General features: G+C 36.7%; 1 protein-coding gene across 1 annotated transcript in view; it reads right to left on the bottom strand.

Annotated features, from left to right (window-relative positions):
* Positions 1-1,010: 1,010 nt before the first annotated feature.
* LOC129278977 (structural maintenance of chromosomes protein 4-like) overlaps positions 1,011-22,399 on the bottom strand; it is a 30,337-nt gene continuing 8,948 nt past the window's right edge. Inside the window, exons 9-23 of the mRNA XM_064111556.1 lie at positions 21,828-22,006; positions 20,053-20,161; positions 17,015-17,146; positions 16,379-16,540; positions 15,956-15,996; positions 15,151-15,338; positions 14,641-14,873; positions 12,421-12,544; positions 10,949-11,138; positions 10,375-10,562; positions 9,942-10,072; positions 8,569-8,748; positions 6,782-7,014; positions 4,733-4,916; positions 1,011-2,971 (exon numbers count right to left, since the gene is read on the bottom strand). Coding sequence (XP_063967626.1) covers positions 2,807-2,971; positions 4,733-4,916; positions 6,782-7,014; positions 8,569-8,748; positions 9,942-10,072; positions 10,375-10,562; positions 10,949-11,138; positions 12,421-12,544; positions 14,641-14,873; positions 15,151-15,338; positions 15,956-15,996; positions 16,379-16,540; positions 17,015-17,146; positions 20,053-20,161; positions 21,828-22,006 — 2,439 coding nt within the window. The 3' untranslated portion in view covers positions 1,011-2,806. The remainder of the gene's footprint in view (positions 2,972-4,732; positions 4,917-6,781; positions 7,015-8,568; positions 8,749-9,941; positions 10,073-10,374; positions 10,563-10,948; positions 11,139-12,420; positions 12,545-14,640; positions 14,874-15,150; positions 15,339-15,955; positions 15,997-16,378; positions 16,541-17,014; positions 17,147-20,052; positions 20,162-21,827; positions 22,007-22,399) is intronic.

Here is a 22,399-nt window from a genome sequence, read left to right on the forward strand (position 1 = left end):
ACTGTATTTTCCAGCCTGGCAGTATCGCCCTGGCTTACTGTTTAGGGTCAAATGATCAGTTTACTTTCCAATTCCAATGGCAAGTTAGAAAAGCAATTTTAACTAATTTTTTTTTTGGCATTTTACATCTTTGTTATATAAGTTTTTTTCAACTTTGCTCTCTTATATTTACCTGAATTCAGATTCATTTCCTCAAATCAGGAACAGAAGAAAAATAAATAATTTCCGTCTCAGAGTTTGTTTATGCAGTCTACAGGATTTGTGTACAAATGCAATGTGAGATGAGCGAAGTCCAGCTCCATCTATACATGTATAACATGAAAATTTGCATTATAAACCTAGAGTAACGGCCTCCGCACACACCTTGCGACTGGCCCACGATCCGATTTTTGAAGAAATCACATTTTGCTTATAATAATTGAATGAAAAGTATCGTTTATTCGAGGTTCAAATTAATCTTAGAATACTAATAGAACAATTTTGGGCAAATGCAAGCCTTTATTTTGGGATGGAGTCCAAATATATTTCAAATCGTAACCAATCGTATGTCAGTAGGTCTAGATACTCAATTTGCATTTATTCTCATGATGGTAGAATCTTTACAGATTTGAACGTAATTATTTGTATGAGGATTTAGAACTTGATTTAAACAGTAGCATGTTCCATGTCTCCATATTCGCATCAAGTTTTACATTTTATTCCAAAATCGGGTCCAAGACCAATCGTGAGGTGTCCGATGGCCCTTAGCCAAACATAAAGGATTGGTATGTCAACAAACTTTTGGATAATACCAAACTGAGACGTAAACATGTTTGATTCATGAGATATGACTGGTTTGCAGAGGGTCTTTTTTTTTCTTTTTTTTGGGGGGGGGAAGTAGTGGGGCTAATTCACTGTCTGTCCCAATCAGGCAAGAAAGGATACAAGAAAGTTCGAATAAATATTATAATAATAATTGTAGAAATTTGAGCATTGCAACAAGAGAACAAAAAAGACAAATCTGCACCAAGTTTTGAATAGAATAAGCAAAATGTATTTATTTACAACCAATTCCAGCGCCATGATTATAAAATCTTTGTACACGCATCTAACAAATCAAGTCAAACTATTGTATTTACATAATTCTATCATTACAGCAACTATGTACAATTGAAAAGTTGGAAACGTATTACCTCACAGTCATATATTTTCACATACATGCTACAGTAAATGAAGTGTTGTATAGATATTTATGCATGAAGATATCGACATTTCATAAATTCATGTTTTGGTCAGTTTTTGTCTGTACGTTTTGACAATAATTAATTTTCACTTCAAAAATTATCCCAGCTTCCATGCAAATGACTAGCAAATAGTTTATATTAGCAGATAGAAAATTTTACATACTGTACATGTATATTTAACTATCATTTATTTAGACGCCTTTTCAAAATTCAGAGCCGCGTCTTTCCCTAGGAATCCTGCATTGACCTAAACCATACATCACAAATAAAATTTGCATCGCAAGGTCAATTTTATTTTATTTGAGTCTTACTTGCAAAAAAACCCCAGACCTTTAGGTTCACTGACTACACACAGAGATTGATTTGTTTATTATGATGCCCAGATGTTTTAAGGTCAAGTCCACCCAATAAAAATGTTGATTTGAATAAATAGAGAAAAATCAAACTAGCATCATGCTGAAATTTCATCAATATCGGATGTAAAATAAGAAAGGTATGACATTTTAAATTTTCGCTTATTTTGCAGAAAACGGTTATATGCACAACTCAGTGACATGCAAATCAGACAGCCAATGATGTCTATCACTATTTCTTTTGTTTTTATTGTTTGAATTATACAATATTTCATTTTTTATAGATTTGACAATAAGGACCAACTTGACAGAACCATATAATATTAAACAGTGCTAATTCCACATGTTCAGGGAGGAAGTAATCGTTGTTTCACTAGACAATGAGAAAATTAGAACATTTCATATAATAAAATACAAAAGAAATAGTGAGTGGATGACATCACCAGTCACCTCATTTGCATACCGACCAGGATGTGCATATAACTGTTTTGGGAAATTAAGCGAAACTTTAAAATGTCATTACTTTCTTATTTTACATCCGATTTTGATGAAATTTTCAGTGTTATGCTTGGTGGATTTTACCTCTTTCATTTCGAATCACCTTTTTTGGGGTGGACTTGTCCTTTAACTTCCATTCATTTGTTGCCCCAACAAATTTCATACTAAGAAATAATGCTGCTGTCCCATCACAAAAGGAATGCAACTCTGTGGAATAAGTTTGTTAGTAAATGAGGAAAATGTGTCAATGTTGTATGGAGACATAAAGAGGTACTCGCTTTTGAAACATCTATATTTCAGAATCTCAAATTCAGACCTACAGGTATGTGACTTCAATTCCTTTCATAGCATCATGTACAGTGTATAGAGCATACAGACAATATCCCAAATGAAGACAAAGGAGTTACTTCCTTTCGTCATTAGAAGGCAGCATGCAGGTTATGTGCATGATATTCGCTCCATGAAGTAGGCCATACGATAAAAAGGCTCTATTTACATTATGTACAATATATATATTTGCTAAGCGTATATACATGTACAACTCACTCATTTGTACTGGTTCAAAGTCATAACAACTTTCGAACATGAGCATGAACCATAATATCATTTTCATGATACTCAAATAGTGGTTGTAGGGGCTCATTCACCACAAATCAACACTCTCCCACTAAATATGCAGTTTCCCTGGATATAACTACCCAATAGCATATTCCATTCAACTATCCTTTGTGATTAACCCGAGACCTCTACGGTGTTCTTGATGGCCAGTTTGCGGGGGTTGACGGTGACGGTCTTGGAGCAGTTGTGGGTCTTGTAGATTCCCACCAGGCGGTCGGCCAACTCAAACATGTTGTTTCGCAGGGAGATCACGATGAACTGTGCATTCTTGGTTCTCTCCTGGAAGAATAATAATATACAGAATTTATAACGCACTTTATACGAAAGTTTCAAAGCGCTAAAAAATCTCAGTAAATTAAGAACAACAAAGGAACTGAAAGTGAAAACACCATTACCAAAAATTGATTAAGGACGTTCCACAGTTATATTTGTGCGCATTATGATCTGCGCATAGTTTACACTCTACGCGCTGACGTCACAATGGATGAACAGGTGATTAATTAGTTGCGGGTATGAGCTGATTTTTCTCATCTTCTGCACTTTAACGGCAGATCCGATGCGTTATTTCATGAAGCTAAAAAATTGAATTATTCCATAGACCATTCAAAAAAATATTCTCTACAATTTCAAAATACTTTACTCTGCAGTGCTGCCAAGAATCACGAATATTACCCCGAGTTTGAATAAATGGTAGAGTGGTTTTGATTTTTTCTTCACATAGATACTAAGCATTCGGCCCATTTTTGGTGTTTTAAAAAGCACATTTGCTCTAATAAAAATGCTGATAGTTTAAAAACAAGCACATGAACCCCTATTTTTTAATGTTTGTACCTCTTAGGTATACCTTCCTCTACAACTCTGCAAATTTTGGTGAAAATGACATGGATTTTGAATAAAGTGCAGCATTTATTGTACGTTTGTAGTTTGTTACTGAAATTTTACATTTTTTAGATTGGGATTTTGTTATCTTTTACGCCATTTTTAAGAACTGACAGTGCTGTTAAACTTAAAATTGCAAACAAATAGCACTATTAATAGATTTTCCATTCTAATGATACAATTATTAACTCTCTTGCGAAATTTGATGACTTTTTCATGTATTTTGACTGAGTAATGGAGGTTTAAACTCATTGTAGTAATCTTGGGCGGTCTAAAAATGCCAAATTCTTTTGAATGCGCAATTCTTAAGAACATCAATTTGGGTGAACTTTGAAGCTCTATAGCAAAAAATCAAGCACATGGACCTATGTTAATTTTTGCATATTTCGAATATTAAGGTTCTAAAGTATCTATGTGCAAAGTTTGGTGAAAATGACATGGATTTCACTTTAACTGTGGAACGTCCTTAAACGTACAAATAAAGAGATACACAACTTAAATATAGCGGGTCCATAATCATGTATGTAAATTTAAATAATCCTAATAACTAAGAATGATGGAGAACGAAAAGAAAGGTATTAACGGTAAATTCTTCAGCTTCTATTTAACTTTATATCAAGTTTGATTTTTTTTTTTTTTTCAAGGGGGGGGGGGTGAAATTGGGATGGTTCCAGCTATCAATGGAATTACATGATAACCTACTGCTCACTTTAACTTTGGCAAAATTTTACTTGGAAAATGCAAACATGTTTGCATACGGGGTCTGGAGAATGATTTAACTTCAGGTGATTGCCTTCTGTGCAAGTTTCGTAAACTCCGGTTGAACAGGGCATTAAGATCAGGCACCAGTCCCCGTAGATGGATTTTTAAGTGCTGTTCAATGTAATTGCATTATTATTAGTTGTTTATTGTTAAGCGCTTTGATCATATGATTGGTAAAGAGCTCTATAAGTACCTGTTATGTATGTATGAATTATGCAAGGAAGACTGGCATATTCTACTTCAATTAGATCCGGTTACCCACAAAATTCAACTGATGATAAATAAGGTATAAAGTCTACATAAATTGACTTCCGATCACTCGAATAATCGCCCAAGTGGTATTCGACTGAGGATTAGACCAACTGTCCAAAGCTGGAAAGAAGATGACAAACTTTGTACCTTGATGTAATGGCCGACGATGGACACATTCTTGAAGTCGAGGGCGGCGTCGATCTCGTCCATGACGTAGAGAGGGTTTGGTTTGAACTGATGCAGAGCAAAGACGAGAGAGAGTGAGCTGAGAGTCTTCTCACCTCCAGACAGGTTGGCAATCACCTTCCAAGATTTCTTGGGAGGACGCACGCTGAGTGAGGAAAAGAAACAAGGTAATGTTGAAATGATGCATCAAATTACATAATATGAGTCTTTAAACCCCCCACCCCCCCCAAAAAAAAACATTTACTAGTTTCACAAAATCCCACTCAATACGTGTGGAAGTACTTGAATCTTCCTGACATGATATGCCAGATTTTAGTTCAGATGAAAAGTTGTAAATCTCTAAAATTTTCATGGGTTAGGGAGTTAAAAAAAATGAAAGAAGAAAAAATAAACGGGGCTATTTCATTGAATTACCCATGATAAATCATGGAAATTATGCAGGCAAAATAATTTTTCTTTATTTTGGGGGGCTATTTTTCACAACTTTCTAGCCAAATCTGCAACATTCAATAAGCTTTTGAAGGTTTCCATGGCGAAGAAGAATAGTGTAGTAGGTTCCATGGTACACCATGTATCTTTCTTGGGCAAGTGTTGGTCCTGTAAAGGACTAACCAAACATTTCGACAAGTGTGTTCTTGTCGTCTTCAGGAGAAGAGGTTGTCGAAACGTCGAGTTTGGGTGGTCCTTTTCAGGACCAACACTTGTCAAAGAAAGATACATCGTGTACCGTGAAACCTACTACACTATCACTTAGCTTTAACACTGCAACGATTGGGGATTTTCAAGGGCTCCTTTCTTTTGTGTTTCCAGGGGTCTTTTGAGCATTTTGGGGTTGCAATTTTTCCCCTGAAATTGTGTCTACTGTAACCATCTTAAGACCTACAGCCTCTATGGCCCGAATTCACAAAGGTGGTTTTGAAAACCCACGGTTGAGTCCATGGTTTATGTAGATTTCCTGTATAAAATACGCTTAATTTAGCGCGTATCGGGCGTGTGTATAAAAAATGCCAAATGCTGATGTGCGCTTTTGTCACAGTGCGCCAAATTGACGCCTGTTACCATGGTTAGATACGCTATTTTATTCATGAGTCCACTGATTTGAGTAATGAGTCCACTCTTCAAGCAGTGGACTCATGAATAAAATAGTGTGGATAACCATGGCAACAATATGGCGCACTGTGACAAAAGCACGCATCAGCATTGGATATTTTTTTAATATAAGCGGTAAAATAAGCGTAATTTATACAGGAATCTGCATAAACCATGGACTCAACCGTGGGTTTTCAAAACCACCTTTGTGAATTCGGGCCATTGATATTCCATCAAGAAAAAAACACACAGATAAATAAGCTGCATAATGCATCCAGACTCGGTGACCAGCAACTCGACTCAAATACAGCAAAAATAAACAATGATACCTGTCTCTAAAGACCGCCCAAGGGAGACAAGAAACCTGGGGGGTGTTTCACAAAGATTTAAGTATTACGTAAGTCGCACTTAAATGCCGTCGCACTTAAATAGATACGCAGTAGTGCGCGTCCTCATGACACAATTTGACCAATGCGGTCAAGCCTTTCATACTGTACGCAACTCAATATTTAAGTGCGACTGTAAGTCATACTTAATTCTTTGTGAAACACCCCCCTGGTCTTTATAAATATATGGGTGCTGGTTGAGCAGGGCCCCGTCTTACAAAGAGTTACGATTGATCCAATCAATCGTAACTCTATGGAAATCCATCAGTGTCATATTTTTTTCTACAGGAAATGTGCAACATGTCCTTTGTAAACAAAGGAGAACACATCGAACTGTCAAGAAATCAATGAACTTATGGATATACATTCATATCTAGAATAAAAATTGAGCAAACATGCATTGTATATGTTGACTTTGCTGGCTTTCCATAGTTGCGATTGATCGGATCAATCGCAACTCTTTGTAAGACGGGCCCCTGATATGATTCAATCCGGATTTGGATTAGGATGGATTACATTTTTTTATGCTACTGACCTGAAGGCGATTCCTTCTGAGAAGGGATCCAGACTGTCCAGGAGTTCCAGTTCGGCATCGCCACCCAGGGTGATCATCTGGTACATTTCCTTGAGGTAGTCGTTGATGGTGCTGAAGCCACGCATGAACATGTCCAGTCGCTGCTTACGCATGTCCTCTAGCTGGCGGCGCTGCTCGTTGCGCTTCTCGGTCAGCGCCTCGTACTCGGCAACCCGCTGCAGGTAGTTCTCTTCCTGCGGAAGGGAGGTGGGAGTCGATTCCGGGTCAGTAATGAGATTTTGAAGAAAATTTCTGGTATTTACATGAATTTGAAGAGGGGGGGGGGGGCGGGATAGTTTAGCAAGCAAGTTGCATGCAACTACCAAAAATAGAAAATAGGGATGATTTTGCCGCTATTTAGGAAAAGTAATACTCATTTAATGCTATAAAATATCAAAATGGACAGAGAACATGACATCATCACCCAACCTATTACATATTTATGATGGAATGCATATACTAGTAACTGTTTTTACAAAAATATAGCTGAAAGTCAAAATTCCATAACTTTCATTATTTTTCATCAGTTTCTGATGAAATTTTCAGAGTATTGCTCAATGAATTGTACTCTTTTTCTACAGATGTTATTGTTTTCAGTCCAGATTACCCCTTTGAATACTGTGATTCAATGTTTAAATCCAAATGTACACTCCAATTATAACCCCAAATCCAATTTCTGTTACGGACCATGTTTCATAAGTATATCATTATATGAAGAGCTCACTTGCAAAAGGGGTTAGGTCCATTTTTCATTGAATTTGATTTATTTTTGTCTCAATGTATAGATTTTTAGTACATGTAGCTCTATAAGATGATACCAAAGAAAAGTTGAAATTCCCAATAAAAAGTGAACTAAAATGGCAAAGAAAAATCACCTTTTTTCAAAAGGGGTTGGGTCCATTTCAGTTTGATTCCAAAAGGGGTTAGGTCCACAGAATTTTTTTTGGAAAAGAATATTTTAAAAATTATGAAGAAAGATAGATTTCTTTTATACCCAACTTTATGTTCTCATGGTAGGGTATCATGAAAATTTAGTTTCGCATAAGAATATTGCAATATGGGAGAATTAAAAAAAATGATTTTCTTGGAGTGGACCTAACCCCTTTTGCAACCAAACTCTTCTGAAGAGCTCATTTGTCAAAAGGGGTTAGGTCCATTTTCATAAATTTTATTGTTTTCTGTCTCAAAACCTCTAAATTTTAGTCGCTCTGATGATGCCAAAGAAAATTTGAAATTCACATGAAAACGTGAATGAAAGTGGCAAAGAAAAATCACTTGTTTAATCAAAAGAGATTGGATTCATTTCAGTTTGCTTCAAAAGGGGTTAGGTCCACAATGATTTTTTTTTTTAATATATAAACAAAAATGAACACTGGTCGATTTCTTTTATACCCAATATTATGTTCACATAATAGATAGTACAACATGAGAATTAAGTTTCTCATATAAAAAACATGATTATTCTCGGAATGGTCCAAAGTGGACCTAACCCCTTTTGCAAGATTTATTATTAAAATTGAAAAAAATCATTCTTCTTCATGATAAGAAATTTTCACTGACAATTTCAATTCAATAAAAAAAAGTCAACAATAATTTAATAAATTTAATTTAAAATTAATGCTTGCATTGGAGTATGATTTGAATCCACAACCCCCTGATAGAAAAGCGAGACAGAATCATAACACACGTGAATTTATCAGAAAAGAAAATAAAATCAACTAAACTTTTCTTCAACATTTTCATCTCACCTTCTTCTTATACTGCTCAATAGCAGCGAGATTTGGCGTCATCTTAGCGATCTGTTCTTCATCCACAGTGATCTCATACTGAACATCCTCAGTGTTGACCGATGCAAGGTCTTCTGGTGTATACTCCGGCAGTGTCTCAGGGTTCTCTCGGTCTAGGATGTGAAGCTCTAACTTGCCCAACTAAAAGAGAAGATAGGGAGGAGAATCAGTATGCAGTGGTGCTAAAAAGTTTGTGAACCCCACCAGAAAATGCACTCCTTCATGCTGAGTGTTGAACGTAGACAACAACGCTACAATGTCCGGCGAGCCGAGAGAAACAAACTATATTGAATGTAATATTTTATCACCTGACTTCACAATTAAATTTCTAAAAGACGGGAAAATTTGAACACTTTTAACTATGTCCATTTTCTGGTGGGGTTCACTAACTTTTTTAGCACCACAGTAGGAGGCAGGATTCTATGACATTTGCTACAGCGATAATTGCTCTGCGGTAAACTGCACACACTAATCGCATGAAGAATTTCAACCCGGGATTTCACATTATACCCTATCCCAAACCTAAGCCTAACGTAAAGACTTATCACTACCCTAACCATAACCCTACAACGTGGATAAAATAAAGCCCAGAGCAAGTGATGCAGGAGCAAATGTCGTAGGCAGACCAGCGGTACTGCTCACCACATGAGTGGTAAACCCTTTCCTATTTACAAGATGTCAATCTGAGCTATAATGGCATTGCACAGATACCAATCAATGAAAAGGAAGGCAAAAGAACAGAACTAGAAGCCTGACTGCCACAGAGATGCCAAACAGTATGATATAATCATATTTAGTACTATTTTATCATTAAAATACGATAATACGATTTTCTGATTTTTCTGAGCTTTTTTTTTCCTTCTAATTTTGTGCCATTAAATTCGCCATACAATAATGTACACGCAGCACGTTCAGTTTCATAGGAAAATCCAGAAAACGACCAGCAGGTTTCACAAATCTCTCCGGATTAACGAGAATGAGCGACATCACAATAAGATGGCAACTTACATGTGTGGATTATGAAATGCATGACTAATCATTATACTAGAATAGCAAGCAATGGATAAGAGATTGTATTTCTTGTGGCTTTAATATCAGTCAAACCTGTCTATTAAAGGGAAGCAGAAAGAACGCCCACTGTAGACAGACGGCCTTTATAGACAGGTAATATTGCTTTCAAATGGGAGACAATTTTGGTGGCCACTAAAGACAGGTTCTCATTAAAAAAAAAAACAGGTGGCCACTAAGACATGTTTTACTGTACATAGAAATAAATATATTTTTTCAAAGCATAAATTTTTATACATGGTTATGCTGTGTGTAAAATGACTTACTTCTTTCTTCCAATGCCTTATTCTCTGTTGGTTCTCTTTAATGGTGCCATCATAGGACTCCAGCTCATGTTTAACCTCCAACTGTTTAGCCTTCGTTTCCGCCTCCTTCTGCTGAAACTCGGCCAACGAAACTGAAGTGAAAAGAGAATGAGAGATAATAAATACATTGACAGCAACCTGTCGAGCAATGGCGCTTTGACCTTAAAATACCCTTTGGGCTTGAATGTACTTTGCCCCTTTTCAAGTGTACCCTCCATCTCTCTTAGCTCGTCTTCTAATTATGAAAAATTCTTCAAGAACCCAGGTAGCAACCGGTCAGTAATAAATCACATAAAATATGACAAACAATGAAATACCATATGACCTCATATAACCCTTTAACCTTTATTTACCTTAAAACTTACATGACTTTCTAACCATTCATTCTCCCTACCTTTGCTCTCTTCCAGTGTCCCTTCCATCTCTTTAAGCTGGATCTCTGACTCTTTAAATTCTTCAAGCACCTTAGTAGCATCTTCTTCCAACCTCTTGAATTCCTTCTCGATCTTTGTCACCATCTCCGCATTCTCTTTCTCTTCTTTCTCCATGTTTTCTAGACTCTCCTCGCATCGCTTGATGTTCCTTGATAGAAAAAGAGACAGGATTTACACACATCATCTAGGGCGTTAATAAGAATTACACACACAATATACCATAGGAATGCTTCTAACACATCCATGATCTCTAAACTCTCCTCGCATCACTTGATGCTCCTTGATAGAAAAGTGACACGATAGAAAATAATACACATCTTCATGGCTTTTAGTAAAAATTATACACAATAAGTACCTTTAGTTCTAACAGTTCTGAGGGTGTCTGATGTTATATGACAGAAACATTACATGATATACATATAATACACATCATGGAAGGCGTTAGTAAGAAATACACGAAATAGATACCTTTAGTTCTTAAAGTTGATACATGAAAATCATCTGCTAACAGAATACCGAACCCATCCCACTTACTTCTTGGCTGTCTTGATGGCAACATTAGCCTTGGTGATTCCGTTGCTTGCTCCGTCAATATCAGAGGTCAGCTTGTCCAGAATCGCCTGTTGGGACTTCATCTTACTACTGCCTATTTCCATGATCTGGTTGTGAAGTTTCTTGATTTCAGCTTCGATGCTGGACGTCACACTTGTGACCTTTTCATATCCTGTTGTTGGAAAGGAAAAAATTATTCATGTTTATCTCTTGTTAACCCTATATAGGCCGGGGTATATTGGGAGTTCATATGGCCGGGGGCCTTGAGTAATGGGTAATCGAAAGGGCACTGCTCGGCCACTGATAAGTCTTTACAGCCCGCTCGACTTCTACAAAAATCATTGGGCTATGCCTAAAATCCAGCGGCGCCCGAGCAGGCTACTAATCGGTCGCTCACTGCTCTGTGTTGTGACAGAAGCCTAAGATTAATCACTAAGCTTTCATATGTTATGGGGCCCTAGGTTCCTTTTCTTAAAGATTTATTGTAATTACATGTGCACAACTTCTATAACAAGTTTAACCCTAAAATGGCCGGGGGGGGGGGGGGTTGAATCAACCCCCCCCCTCAACATTTTCTGCGATCATTTCGCCGTGCAAATTTTTTTGACCGCCCCACTCGCAGAGTTTATACTTTAAAGTCTTGCGCATCTTTTGAGACAAAATTTACAATGCCCGGGTTCGCGGTTTCGAAATTACGCAACATTTTGCAAGTGCATGTCAGACCAAAAATTGTTCCAAAACGTGATTTTGTGTACAAAGTCAATGCAAATTGAGTTTTCTCATCTTATTCATAAAGATATTATTATTTTTACTTTAAACAGCTGAAAGCAATTGATTTTAGCATAATTATGCTTCAAAAAGGTTGTGCAATAAATCTGGTGAAAAAAACAAAGAAAAACAAAAGGTTGAAAAACAAAGAAATACATAAGAAATTCATAAAACAATAAAATACATAAGAAATTGATTTCCAAACCGACGTTTTTTTCAATTGCCATTGTTAAGAATGCTACAAAGAATATTTTTACCAAAAGTTAGCATTCTAGGAGGTTTATTTAGTGAATTAGAGCAAAAAGTATGATTTATGCATAAATTAGCATAATTAATTCATATAAAATAAAATCTCATTATTTTGGACAATTTTACCATACAGCCTTGTAGATTACATCGCACACTACCAGCGTGCAAATTTTTGCGGCGCTCGCGCAATCGACGGCCGAGATCTCAGGAGGGGGTTGAATCAACCCCCCCCCCCCCCCCCCCGGCCACAGAACAGCCAAAAAAGCCCGGCCTAGTTAGGGTTAATATAACAATTTTTATGAAACGGGATCCATATCAATTTTCATCTGCACCCTTTGTCCTCCTTGCTTGATACCGTTTCATAAAGTTCGCTCATATTCAGAGAAAACAGAAAATTGGTTGGTCCTTATAGACAGGTGAAGCTTTCTGATACAGACCTTTGTTAGCCTGTTCAACAGCTTTCTCCAATGTCTTGAAATCTGTCTCCTGCTCAGCTTCCTTTAGCTCTGCTTCAAATGTAATAATCTGCTCTTTCAGAAGCTGTTGCTCTTCTGTTTTAGCCTGCAAAAAGTAAATTACGAACAAACGTGCACTGATTCGGGGGACCCACTTTATAAGAACTGATTGATATCAATCCATATTATCACCAAATTTATATGTAATATATAAAGACCCTGCCAGTGTATCTTGTGCACAGGCTGACTTTACTCTCGTAAAGCCAAGGTCATTATAATAGTGCATCCTGGAATAGATTATATCGAGATAGATGGCACTATACAGTGCGTATCAAAAAAAGAGTTTACGCTCTGAATAAGCCCTGGCAATCGAAAAATGTACAACATGAGGGTAATTTTTTCACATATAATCTTGGGTTTGGGTCTCATCTATCCAATGAAAGTAAAAGTTTTGACTGGATGTTAGTTACACTTGAGTGAGCACTGTCCATTTTTATAAAGCTTGCAGAAATCTGATGAAATCAAGCCCACAGCAATTGTCTCAGGAGCAAATGTCATGTCACCATTATTATTTCATTTCATTTCATTTATTTTTCCATTTCCAACAATCATTTACAATAAGTTTTGTTACATACATCTTGATATAATCAATAAAACAAAGAAACTTATTATATGTAATAATTAAGATAACAGGTCGGAAACGGAGGAGGCTGCTAAAAAAGCGAAGCTTGTAGAATGCAGCCTCCTATTACATATTTGTATGAACAATGTAAACAAAACACAAATACAACATGTAGAAGTTGAGCTTAAATCTATTTAAATGAATAGTTTAAAAGAAAGAAAGAAAAGAAAGAAATAGAAAATGAGAGAAAAAACGAAATCAATGGTCTCCAGATTCTTGCCCCGGCACTCACAGCGAATATTACGGATCAACAGGAAAACGAAAATTATCATATTTCACACTTAGTAGTGCTAAGTATAAATGAAAAATATAATGTATGAGTGATGAAGAGTTAAACAAACTAACGAGTATCTTGGAGAAACTTTTTGAACTTAAATTTAAAAGAATTTAGACTTGGGGAATCTTTGATAGTATTATTAAGAGCGCCCCAAAGTCGAGGGCCTATCCTTATAATCATAATCCTCACTTATAATCATAATCCTCACTTATTATTGTTAAGATAAATGACCGTTGATGCAGCAAACACTGATTTAATGAGAAATTCTGTATTAAAAGTCACTCAGGTTAATTATCACCAAATCATCATAAATCTAGATTTGGTATAGTTACACAAACTGAACTTTGTGAAATCATGAAATCTAAGCTCATAACAATCATACCGAATATCACCAACAGAGATAAGCACATGTCGGGTAGTGTATTATTATCACTTGAAAAAAAAAAGACCTGACATCTGACTTGAATACCATGCTTATTTTGCTTATATTTTAGCAATTACAAAATTTCTTACAGAATCCTTCAGAATATATATTCTTCTTACATATACAGACATTTGGGGGTCCCTTTATGGGACTTTGTACGAACACTTTTTAAAATAATTACCATAACTGGAATTTATTTTTTATATCAGTGTACATTCATAACTGATATTTGACATTGAATGCATATTAAGTTTTAGCAATCGATTGCATCTCTTGCAGGTTGATAATTTATAATTTTCTTGCAACATCTCCTCCCTTTCATTGATACCCATATGTACTATTTTTCTTGATATTTGAAATAAAATGCATAGTAAAATCTTTTTTGCAATCGATTGCATCTCATCTCTTGCAAGTTGATTAAATATAATTTTCTTGCAACATCTCCTTCCTTTCATTGATACCCATACTATTTTTCTTGATATTTGAAATCAAATGCATAGTAAATTTTGTTTGCAATCGATTGCATCTCTTGCAAGTTGATTAAATATAATTTTCTTGCAACATCTCCTTCCTTTCATTGATACCCATACTATTTTGCTTGATATTTGAAATCAACTGCATAGTAAATTTTTGAAGCAATCAATTGCATCTCTTGCAAGTTGATTATATATAATTTTCTTGCAACATCTCCTTCCTTTCATTGATACCCATACTATTTTTCTTGATATTTGAAATCAAATGCATAGTAAATTTTTTTTTGCAATCGATTGCTTCTCTTGCAATTGATTCAGTTTCTTGCAACACCCTATCTTCTCTTACCTTGATCCCCATACTGTGTTTCTTGACAGCAAGCTTGGCCTCCCTCAGCTTCTTCCCCAACTGGCTGACTTCCACCTCCAGTTCCCTCAGCCTGTCCCTCTTCTGGCTGGCCGACACCCTGCACTGCTCCAGCTCGGCCTCCATGGCAGCCACCTGCTCGGGGGTGACGTCGGAGACGATAGTGCATCCCATACGACCCTTGCTGACCTGCTTGCCTCCTCCGCTCATTGTACCTGGAATGAAAAAAAAAAGGAAAATCCATATTTATTGTTACTACACTATGTATTCTTAAGTGGGCATAAATATTTGGTCCTGAAAAGGAGAATAAACAATTTTTTTGGAAAAGCAGGCAGTTTACATCAGTTTTATAATTTCTATTTCTCCTTTCCCTTCTTTGCATTCATCCACCTGTCGGAAAATTTGTTTTCCTTATCTTTGTGGAAGTAAATAAAAATTAGGTTTGATAAAAAAATAAAACATGAAAATTTATGGTCATTCAACGACCCTCACCTGAAGATTCGATCAACTCTCCTTTAAGCGTCACCACACGATGGCGCTTTGTACCCTGAAGGGCGATCTTGGTGGCTTGTTCCAAGTCTCTGCCGACGAGGGTGTTTCCAAGACCGTAGTAGAACGCAATGCGGAACTTCTCCTCCTTCACACGCACCAGGTCATACAGACGAGGCACGTTGTCAGGTCTATCGAATAATAACATAAAGAAAATTCTATTTATTCAAAAGGATAACCCAAAACATTCATGTTTGGAATGCCGATACATGTAACAAAATGTATATTAAAAAAGAAAGAGTTAAATAATATCTTGAAATAATTTCTAAAATATCAAAATGACTATTTTTTTCCAATGCTCCAGTGTATTACTATTGATATAGAGAGCCTATATCTGCCTAGAATAGCATGCTTGTTTCGTCCTCTTCTCAGCAATTTACAAATTTTCTACCAGGTGGGTGTTTGATAAAGCTGTTTATAAGATAATAGTGATTTTAAGAACGACTGATGAACCTTTCTTGTGGTAAATGATATTCACTATTTAATGTCCATTGGTGATTATTTAGCACATAAGAATGGTTCACCAGTCTTCACTTACGAACATCTTTATGAAACACCCACCAGAATTATTTGGCATCTATTCTTCATAATATACACATAAACATTCAGACAGTCATTTCATTGGATCCTGTTTAAACTTATTCTCAGATTATCATCAGAACCTTTATTGATGGTCTGATTTATTTCATATTTTTTCATATTAATGATGAAATGAAAAGTAATGAAAAAAAAATATCAATAAACTCACGTGGTCATTTTGGATGAAGCACTCCTCTCCAGATGTCTGATCTATAGAGGAAGAGATAAACAGAATACATCATTTGTTTGCAATCTACTTCATATTACAATTCCTCATACAAGCATCAAACATGGGTCGTGCAGTTAGGGCACTAGACTCGTGATCGTAAGGTTGTGCGTTCAAATCCCCAAGTTGCCAATGTCTACACTTTGATAAAAAAAGACCAGATGGTACATGTAGTTTCTTTGGTCTATAAGGTCAGCCACTATCCTGATTAACATACAATGTTTCCTATGTAATTGGTTAATATACCAGCTTGGCGTTATACCAGCAAAAAGCTGTCCTGCCGAGTTCCTACGGAAGTTATCATAACAGAAACACACATATATGTATATATTCTGAATAAACATTTAGAAAGGACTCCAACCATACCTTATCGAGACAGATGAATGTGGCTACACCAATGTTATTCTGACGCAGGAAACTAACACATTTCTCCCCAGTCTCGATGGTATCGACCACTATGTAGTCCAGCGCCCCGCAGGCGGTAGAGATGGCAATGTCGTGCTTGTCGTCGATGGCTCCAAGGTCACCCTAGGTGAAGAATATAAATATTTTTATCTTTAAAGGTACTGTATGTTTTTTGTGAAAAACAACTAGAATTAGAAATTTCATAGGAAGTCCAATGAATGAACGAACGAACAAATAAACTAACAAATAAACAATTTATTAATTAATTACATAAATAAATTAATTAATAAATAAATAATTAATCACTTAACATAGGACAACGCATAAGACTTAAGAAATCAGTATTTCGGATGAAACCATAAATCTTCTCATTTTTCAGTACTTAGAACTGAAAATCAATACTACTAGTAGTTGGCAGCTCTGAGGAGTGTGTGATCCACATTTTCATCCCACCAGTTGTCAAATATGACAACTTTCCTTCATTCTGATTGGCCAGGAAGCAATGTTACTATGGTAATTGTAGGGTAAAACGTCTGACGATTCCTTTCATGAAACTTTGAAAGGCTCCTCTGATATGGTCTTTTGTGATTTTCTTACCAATCGTCCATGAATGCCGCTGATCTTGCCGAGCCTTTTCTGTTCCATGAGGGCGGAGATGAGAGTACCTTTATCCTTGGCTGACTGCATTGAGCTTCGCGCCTCCTGCACCTTCACGGTAAGATCCTTCAGCTGATGGGATCAAAATATCGAAACAAATATTTGAATTTGATTGTTTAATTACACAGGCATGGGTATTCATCCTTTAAGGTACGTTTTTTTTATTTTTAAGTGTGATCCCTCTTCACAGAGTTTCTATTTTACACACAAAAATGCTTGATACCGTATGGGTACTAGTATTCAACCCGGCATAATTCAAAGATTTTGAGAAATTCCCCCAAATATTTAGAAATAGGGAATTTATCTTAATTTCATACCCTTGTTATTTCCAGGGTAATCTGTTGTTGGTATTTTCTTTATCAATCTGTCGACTCACTCGACTGTATGCGCGGAGGATCGAATTATGCGGCGATGACCTTCTGCACTGAATTGCACTAGTATTCAACCTAGTGATGATAGATGGCGAATCTCAAGATGGTTTAGATTGCTCAACTAGATCTAGATCTATGTAAGTCTCTGGCTTTGACTAATTCCCTGTTTGGTCTCGTCTCAAATGGTCTAGTCCATAGTCGAATGGGACAAGGGCAGATTGAGAGACAGGGCCATCTTTCATTGCTAGGTTGAATACTAGTGTTGGTAGGTGGAATACTAGTGGCAAAAGCCATCGCCACATTATTCCATCGCACGCACATACAGTCGACAGATTGATAAAAACAATACTGGCAACAGACAACCCTGAATTTCCTCTTGGAAATGAGAAAGGTCTGAAATTAAGGTAGATTCCCTATTTCAAAATATTGGAGGAAGTTCTCCGAACAGGTTGAATACTAGTGCATTTACGGTACTACTTTAATTTTTTTTTTTCCAATTTGGAAAGTCATCTACAATGGGATGTTCTTACAAAAGATGTGTGGCACAATGTAAGACCACTTAAAAGTGATTTTTAAGCCTCTGTGGTTAAAATCAGGCCTAATGTGCATTCAAGGTATACATCCATCCATAATTCATTCACTCAACTGCAGACATGCACGAATTAGGCGTGTGACTCTCGCATTAGGGACTCTTGCTCATCCCTGCAAACCTCTAAGGCCCGTATTCTGAAGTCGAGTTTAAAGGGGAATCCAACCCAAATAAAAACTTGTTTTTATAAGAAAAAGAAAAATCAGACAAGTTGATAGGTGAAAGTTTGAACAATATTGGACAAACAACAAGAAAGTTATGAATTTTTAAAAGTTGTAAATATTGGTAATCACTATACTCATGGAGACTTCAAATTGGCCGCATATGAGATGTCATAGTGATGTAAGGCAAGGACTACTCTTCCATGTACTCCAATACATATTATGGCTAAAATGTCATTTTTCCCTAAATTTTTATTTCAAATTATATTTTTTTCATTCATGAGGACATTAAACAATATACTAACTGGGTTTAGATTACTGCCCCAGGGGAATAGGTACTTAGGAGAAAACCACAAATCCCTGATAATAAAGTACATGGCCTATGGGAAAGTTGTCCTTGCCCCTTGTCATAATTTACTTACCCAGTTGCCAATTTAAAATCTACATACTATTAGTGATCTTAATTTTAAAGCAGCTATAACTTTCTTATTGCTTGTCCGAATTCTTTCAAACTTTCACCATTCTGTTTAATTTATTTTTCTCCTTCCCAACACAACATTTTATGGCCAAGGCTGGATTCCCCTTTAAAGTTTTGGTTTAAGTATGGATAGCAAATTTTTACATAAATCACTAACAGTAGAGATACCATATTTCAGCTCATTTGGCTCTCAAATCATTCATAACTGTCTAGGAAGTATAAAAAGATGATTGTCTTCACCATCGATGAATTAGGAAAGAGCACAGCAAACATTAGCAACATACAACTTAATAAAAAAAAATTGACACTTTTGGCTTCCCATAATTTTAGCACAGAGTTAGACCATGGTCTAAGTTAAACCTGACTTCAGAATACGGGCCTAAATCTCCTTTTCATGCATGTATCACAAAGCCTATCCTCATATACATTATACACAATGCCTGGTCATTTCGCACCGAGTCAGGATTCCCTGCCTAAAAACCCACGCATCAGTGATCTTTGAATTGTGAGGATAAAGCGTACAATTAATTGCAAACAGTAGAGGCGCACGGCCAATATGGGAGACTCTCTCCAATAGGGGAGACAATCTCCCACATTGGAGACTTGCTTTGCAAAAGAACAAAAGAAACAACACCAACAAAAGCATGATTTTTTCCACCCCAAATTTTGTCTCACTGAGGTCAGAAGCCCATTTGTTTTGTGTGTGATTGACAACAAAAATCCTTATCAAAACAAAAGTAGACGGTGAATTTTTAAAGTAGACGGTGAAAAGGGGTAATTTTTCATGAGGAATCTGCTTTTCACATTTTTATTTGCCGCCAAGTTAATCCTTTTGCAGCAAATGTAAACAAAGGAAATTGGACTCCAAAACTGGAGACTGTCTCTGAAATTGGATACCCAAATTCTTTACAAAAGTCTCTGATATTGGAGATAATCTCCCACATTGGAGACAGTCTCCAATATTGGCCGTGCGCCTCTACTGGCAAATATTTGTGTTACATGACCCAGATCATCTACTAATCAATTCATCTAGCTACCATTTAATTCACAAAGATACACAGGGATTGGAGAGAAATAAGAGTTCATACAGTACCGGCCACGCAGAAATGTTTTCAGAGCAAACAGAGCACCAACAGTAATCCCAGTTAAATCTTTCAGATTGCGATGTCAAAACGTTGATCCACGATGTAAATAACTCCTTTTTGCGACATTACTGGTTGTAACAGGGCCTGGGCTTACCACGTTTCTGTGCGGCCAGTACAGATGATTTTCTGAAAATTGGGGGGCAACTTTCCAAATGAACAGCTGTCCTTATGGGGACAGCAGATATGCATGAGAGCATCAACCAAACATCCCAGTGATTAAAAGAGTATTCTTACCCCTGAGCTAGCCTTTCCTTCAGACTCCCTGACCTCAACAAGCTCCTTCTCTGAAGCTACCAGTTTGCTTTCCATCTCAGGAATCTCTTTCTCAAGGTTCTTGATAGTGCTAGCATAAAAAAAAAAAATCATAGATAAATGAAAGGTTCATCTTTCACTTTGTCATTATGATAATAATAATAATAATAATCTGAATTGTGTTTAAACTAAGCGCTTACGGATTTATTATAACCTCAGTCATTGGATTCAATCAGTCATTCCTGCACAATAACATACAGTGGTGATCAAAAGTTAATGAACCCTGCCAGAAAATGAACATATTTTAAAAGTTCAAGTTCTGCCATGTTTATAGATATTCAATTATGAAGTTACTTGATAAAATATAATATTACAGTCAAATACAGTGTTTCTCTGGGCGCGCCGAACATTGTAGTGTTGTTGTCTGCATTCAACACTCAGCATGAAGGAGTGCATTTTGCTGTGGGGTTCACTAACTTTTGAGCACAACTGTGTGCACATCCTCCACTCCTTAGGCAGTAATCCAGCCAGTCGCCAATGCAGGACAAGCTATGATGATTTTCGCTGGGTGGGGAGTGGCAAAGTGTGGAGTGATGCCTTGCCAAAGGATGTTAGACCACGGTGGGATTTGAACAAATGACCCTTTGATTACAAGGTGAGAGTCAGTACCACTAAACCACGGCTCTTCCACACGCTGCATCAGCAACAACAGCATCTACGACAGAGGTCTGATGAAAGCTTGCGGCCTCACAATTAAAATCCTCCCCCCAAACCAGGTACAATATCATGATTGTATTTTTTTTAAACTCAAAATAAAATGCTTTTAGGAAAGTTGAATAATGTATACTATTCAAGTAGATGGCATGTTCAATTATTCTAGTTTGAAAATTTTACCCGACTTATATTTCAGATCGACTATGCAATCTAATTTACTGGGTACAAATCTAATATGTGAATTTACATTTTTGGATTGTTGCTTTCAAAAGACATGGCAAAATTCAACTCCACCTTTCAGAGCTATACAATGATTAGACAATGAACTCTGTGACCTTGGACCGCATGACCCCCAAATATAATCGGATCATCGTCATTCCTATATGCAAAGAAAGTTAGTTTTTTATTTCATGTTTCACAAGAACAATTTATTTCAGTGCATATTGTAAACTTTGTGACCTTTGACCGTGATACCCCCAAAAGTGGATAATTGTCAGTCCATTGCATATTTGGGCAGAGTTTGAACTGGCTTTATCGAATATTTCTTTAGTTATTGAGAGAATAAAAATGGGAAAGATGTACAAACAAAATAATGCCCCCGGTAACCACCTAGTCCATCACAGTGGGCGGAGGAAGAGTTTATGGACACATTTTCCACATATCCATTTTTCATTATAGATAGTTCACCACAAGAAAATGCATGCTCACACACAGTGGGAGCGTCGTGGTCTAGTGGTTGTGACTCTCGTCTTTCAATCTTAGGGACGTGGATTCACTACCAAGCCATGGCATGTTTTCCTTCAGCAAGAATTTTACCCACATAGTGCTGCACCCAACCCAGGTGAGGTGAATAGGTATCCCGTAGAAATTCCTTGAATGCTTGAGCACCTAGTTAGCCTAGCTAATGCCGGGGTAATAATAATACAAGGGCCCGCTGGGAGAACTGTTTTTGGATCTGAAGTGGGTACCTTGGTAAATATGCCGTTATTAATATTATTATTATCATATTACTCTCAAGACTTTCAATCATTGAAATCACATACCTTTGCCATTCCACAAGATTCTCAGCAATGGTCTTCACGTTGTCACGTGCCTTTTCAAGCTTGGATCTGGCGCCCTCTACCTTCTTGCGCTGACGATTGAGTTCTGAGTCCGCAATCGTCTTCTGTGATTTGGCTTCATTCAGCTCCTTCTGGAAGCCCATCAGTTTTGTCTCTTTAGCCTTAAATGAATGAATGAATTGAATTGAATTGTGAATTGAATTGAATTGAATTGAACTGAACTGAATTGAATTAAATTGAACTGAATTGATAACTTTATTATCCCCTGACGGGAAATTTGCTTTACACTGGTGCATTACAAATACAAAATAATGCTTACAAGGAAATGAAGTTTACAAAAGAGATGACAAATATGAATAAATCAACAAGTCAGCAGGAAATACATGAATGGAAATACGAGAATGACCATGAACTGAGAAGCATCCACTCAAAGGTAAAACTCAACATTGGTCTTAAATGGGTACTCTAGGCTGAAAAATAAAACAGAAGCTGAACAGACAAAGTAAAATCAGATTCAAACAAACACAGAAAGAGCACAGTAAACATAAGAAACA

The sequence above is a fragment of the Lytechinus pictus genome, chromosome 16 (assembly GCF_037042905.1).
Source record: "Lytechinus pictus isolate F3 Inbred chromosome 16, Lp3.0, whole genome shotgun sequence".
Classification (NCBI taxonomy): domain Eukaryota; kingdom Metazoa; phylum Echinodermata; class Echinoidea; order Temnopleuroida; family Toxopneustidae; genus Lytechinus; species Lytechinus pictus.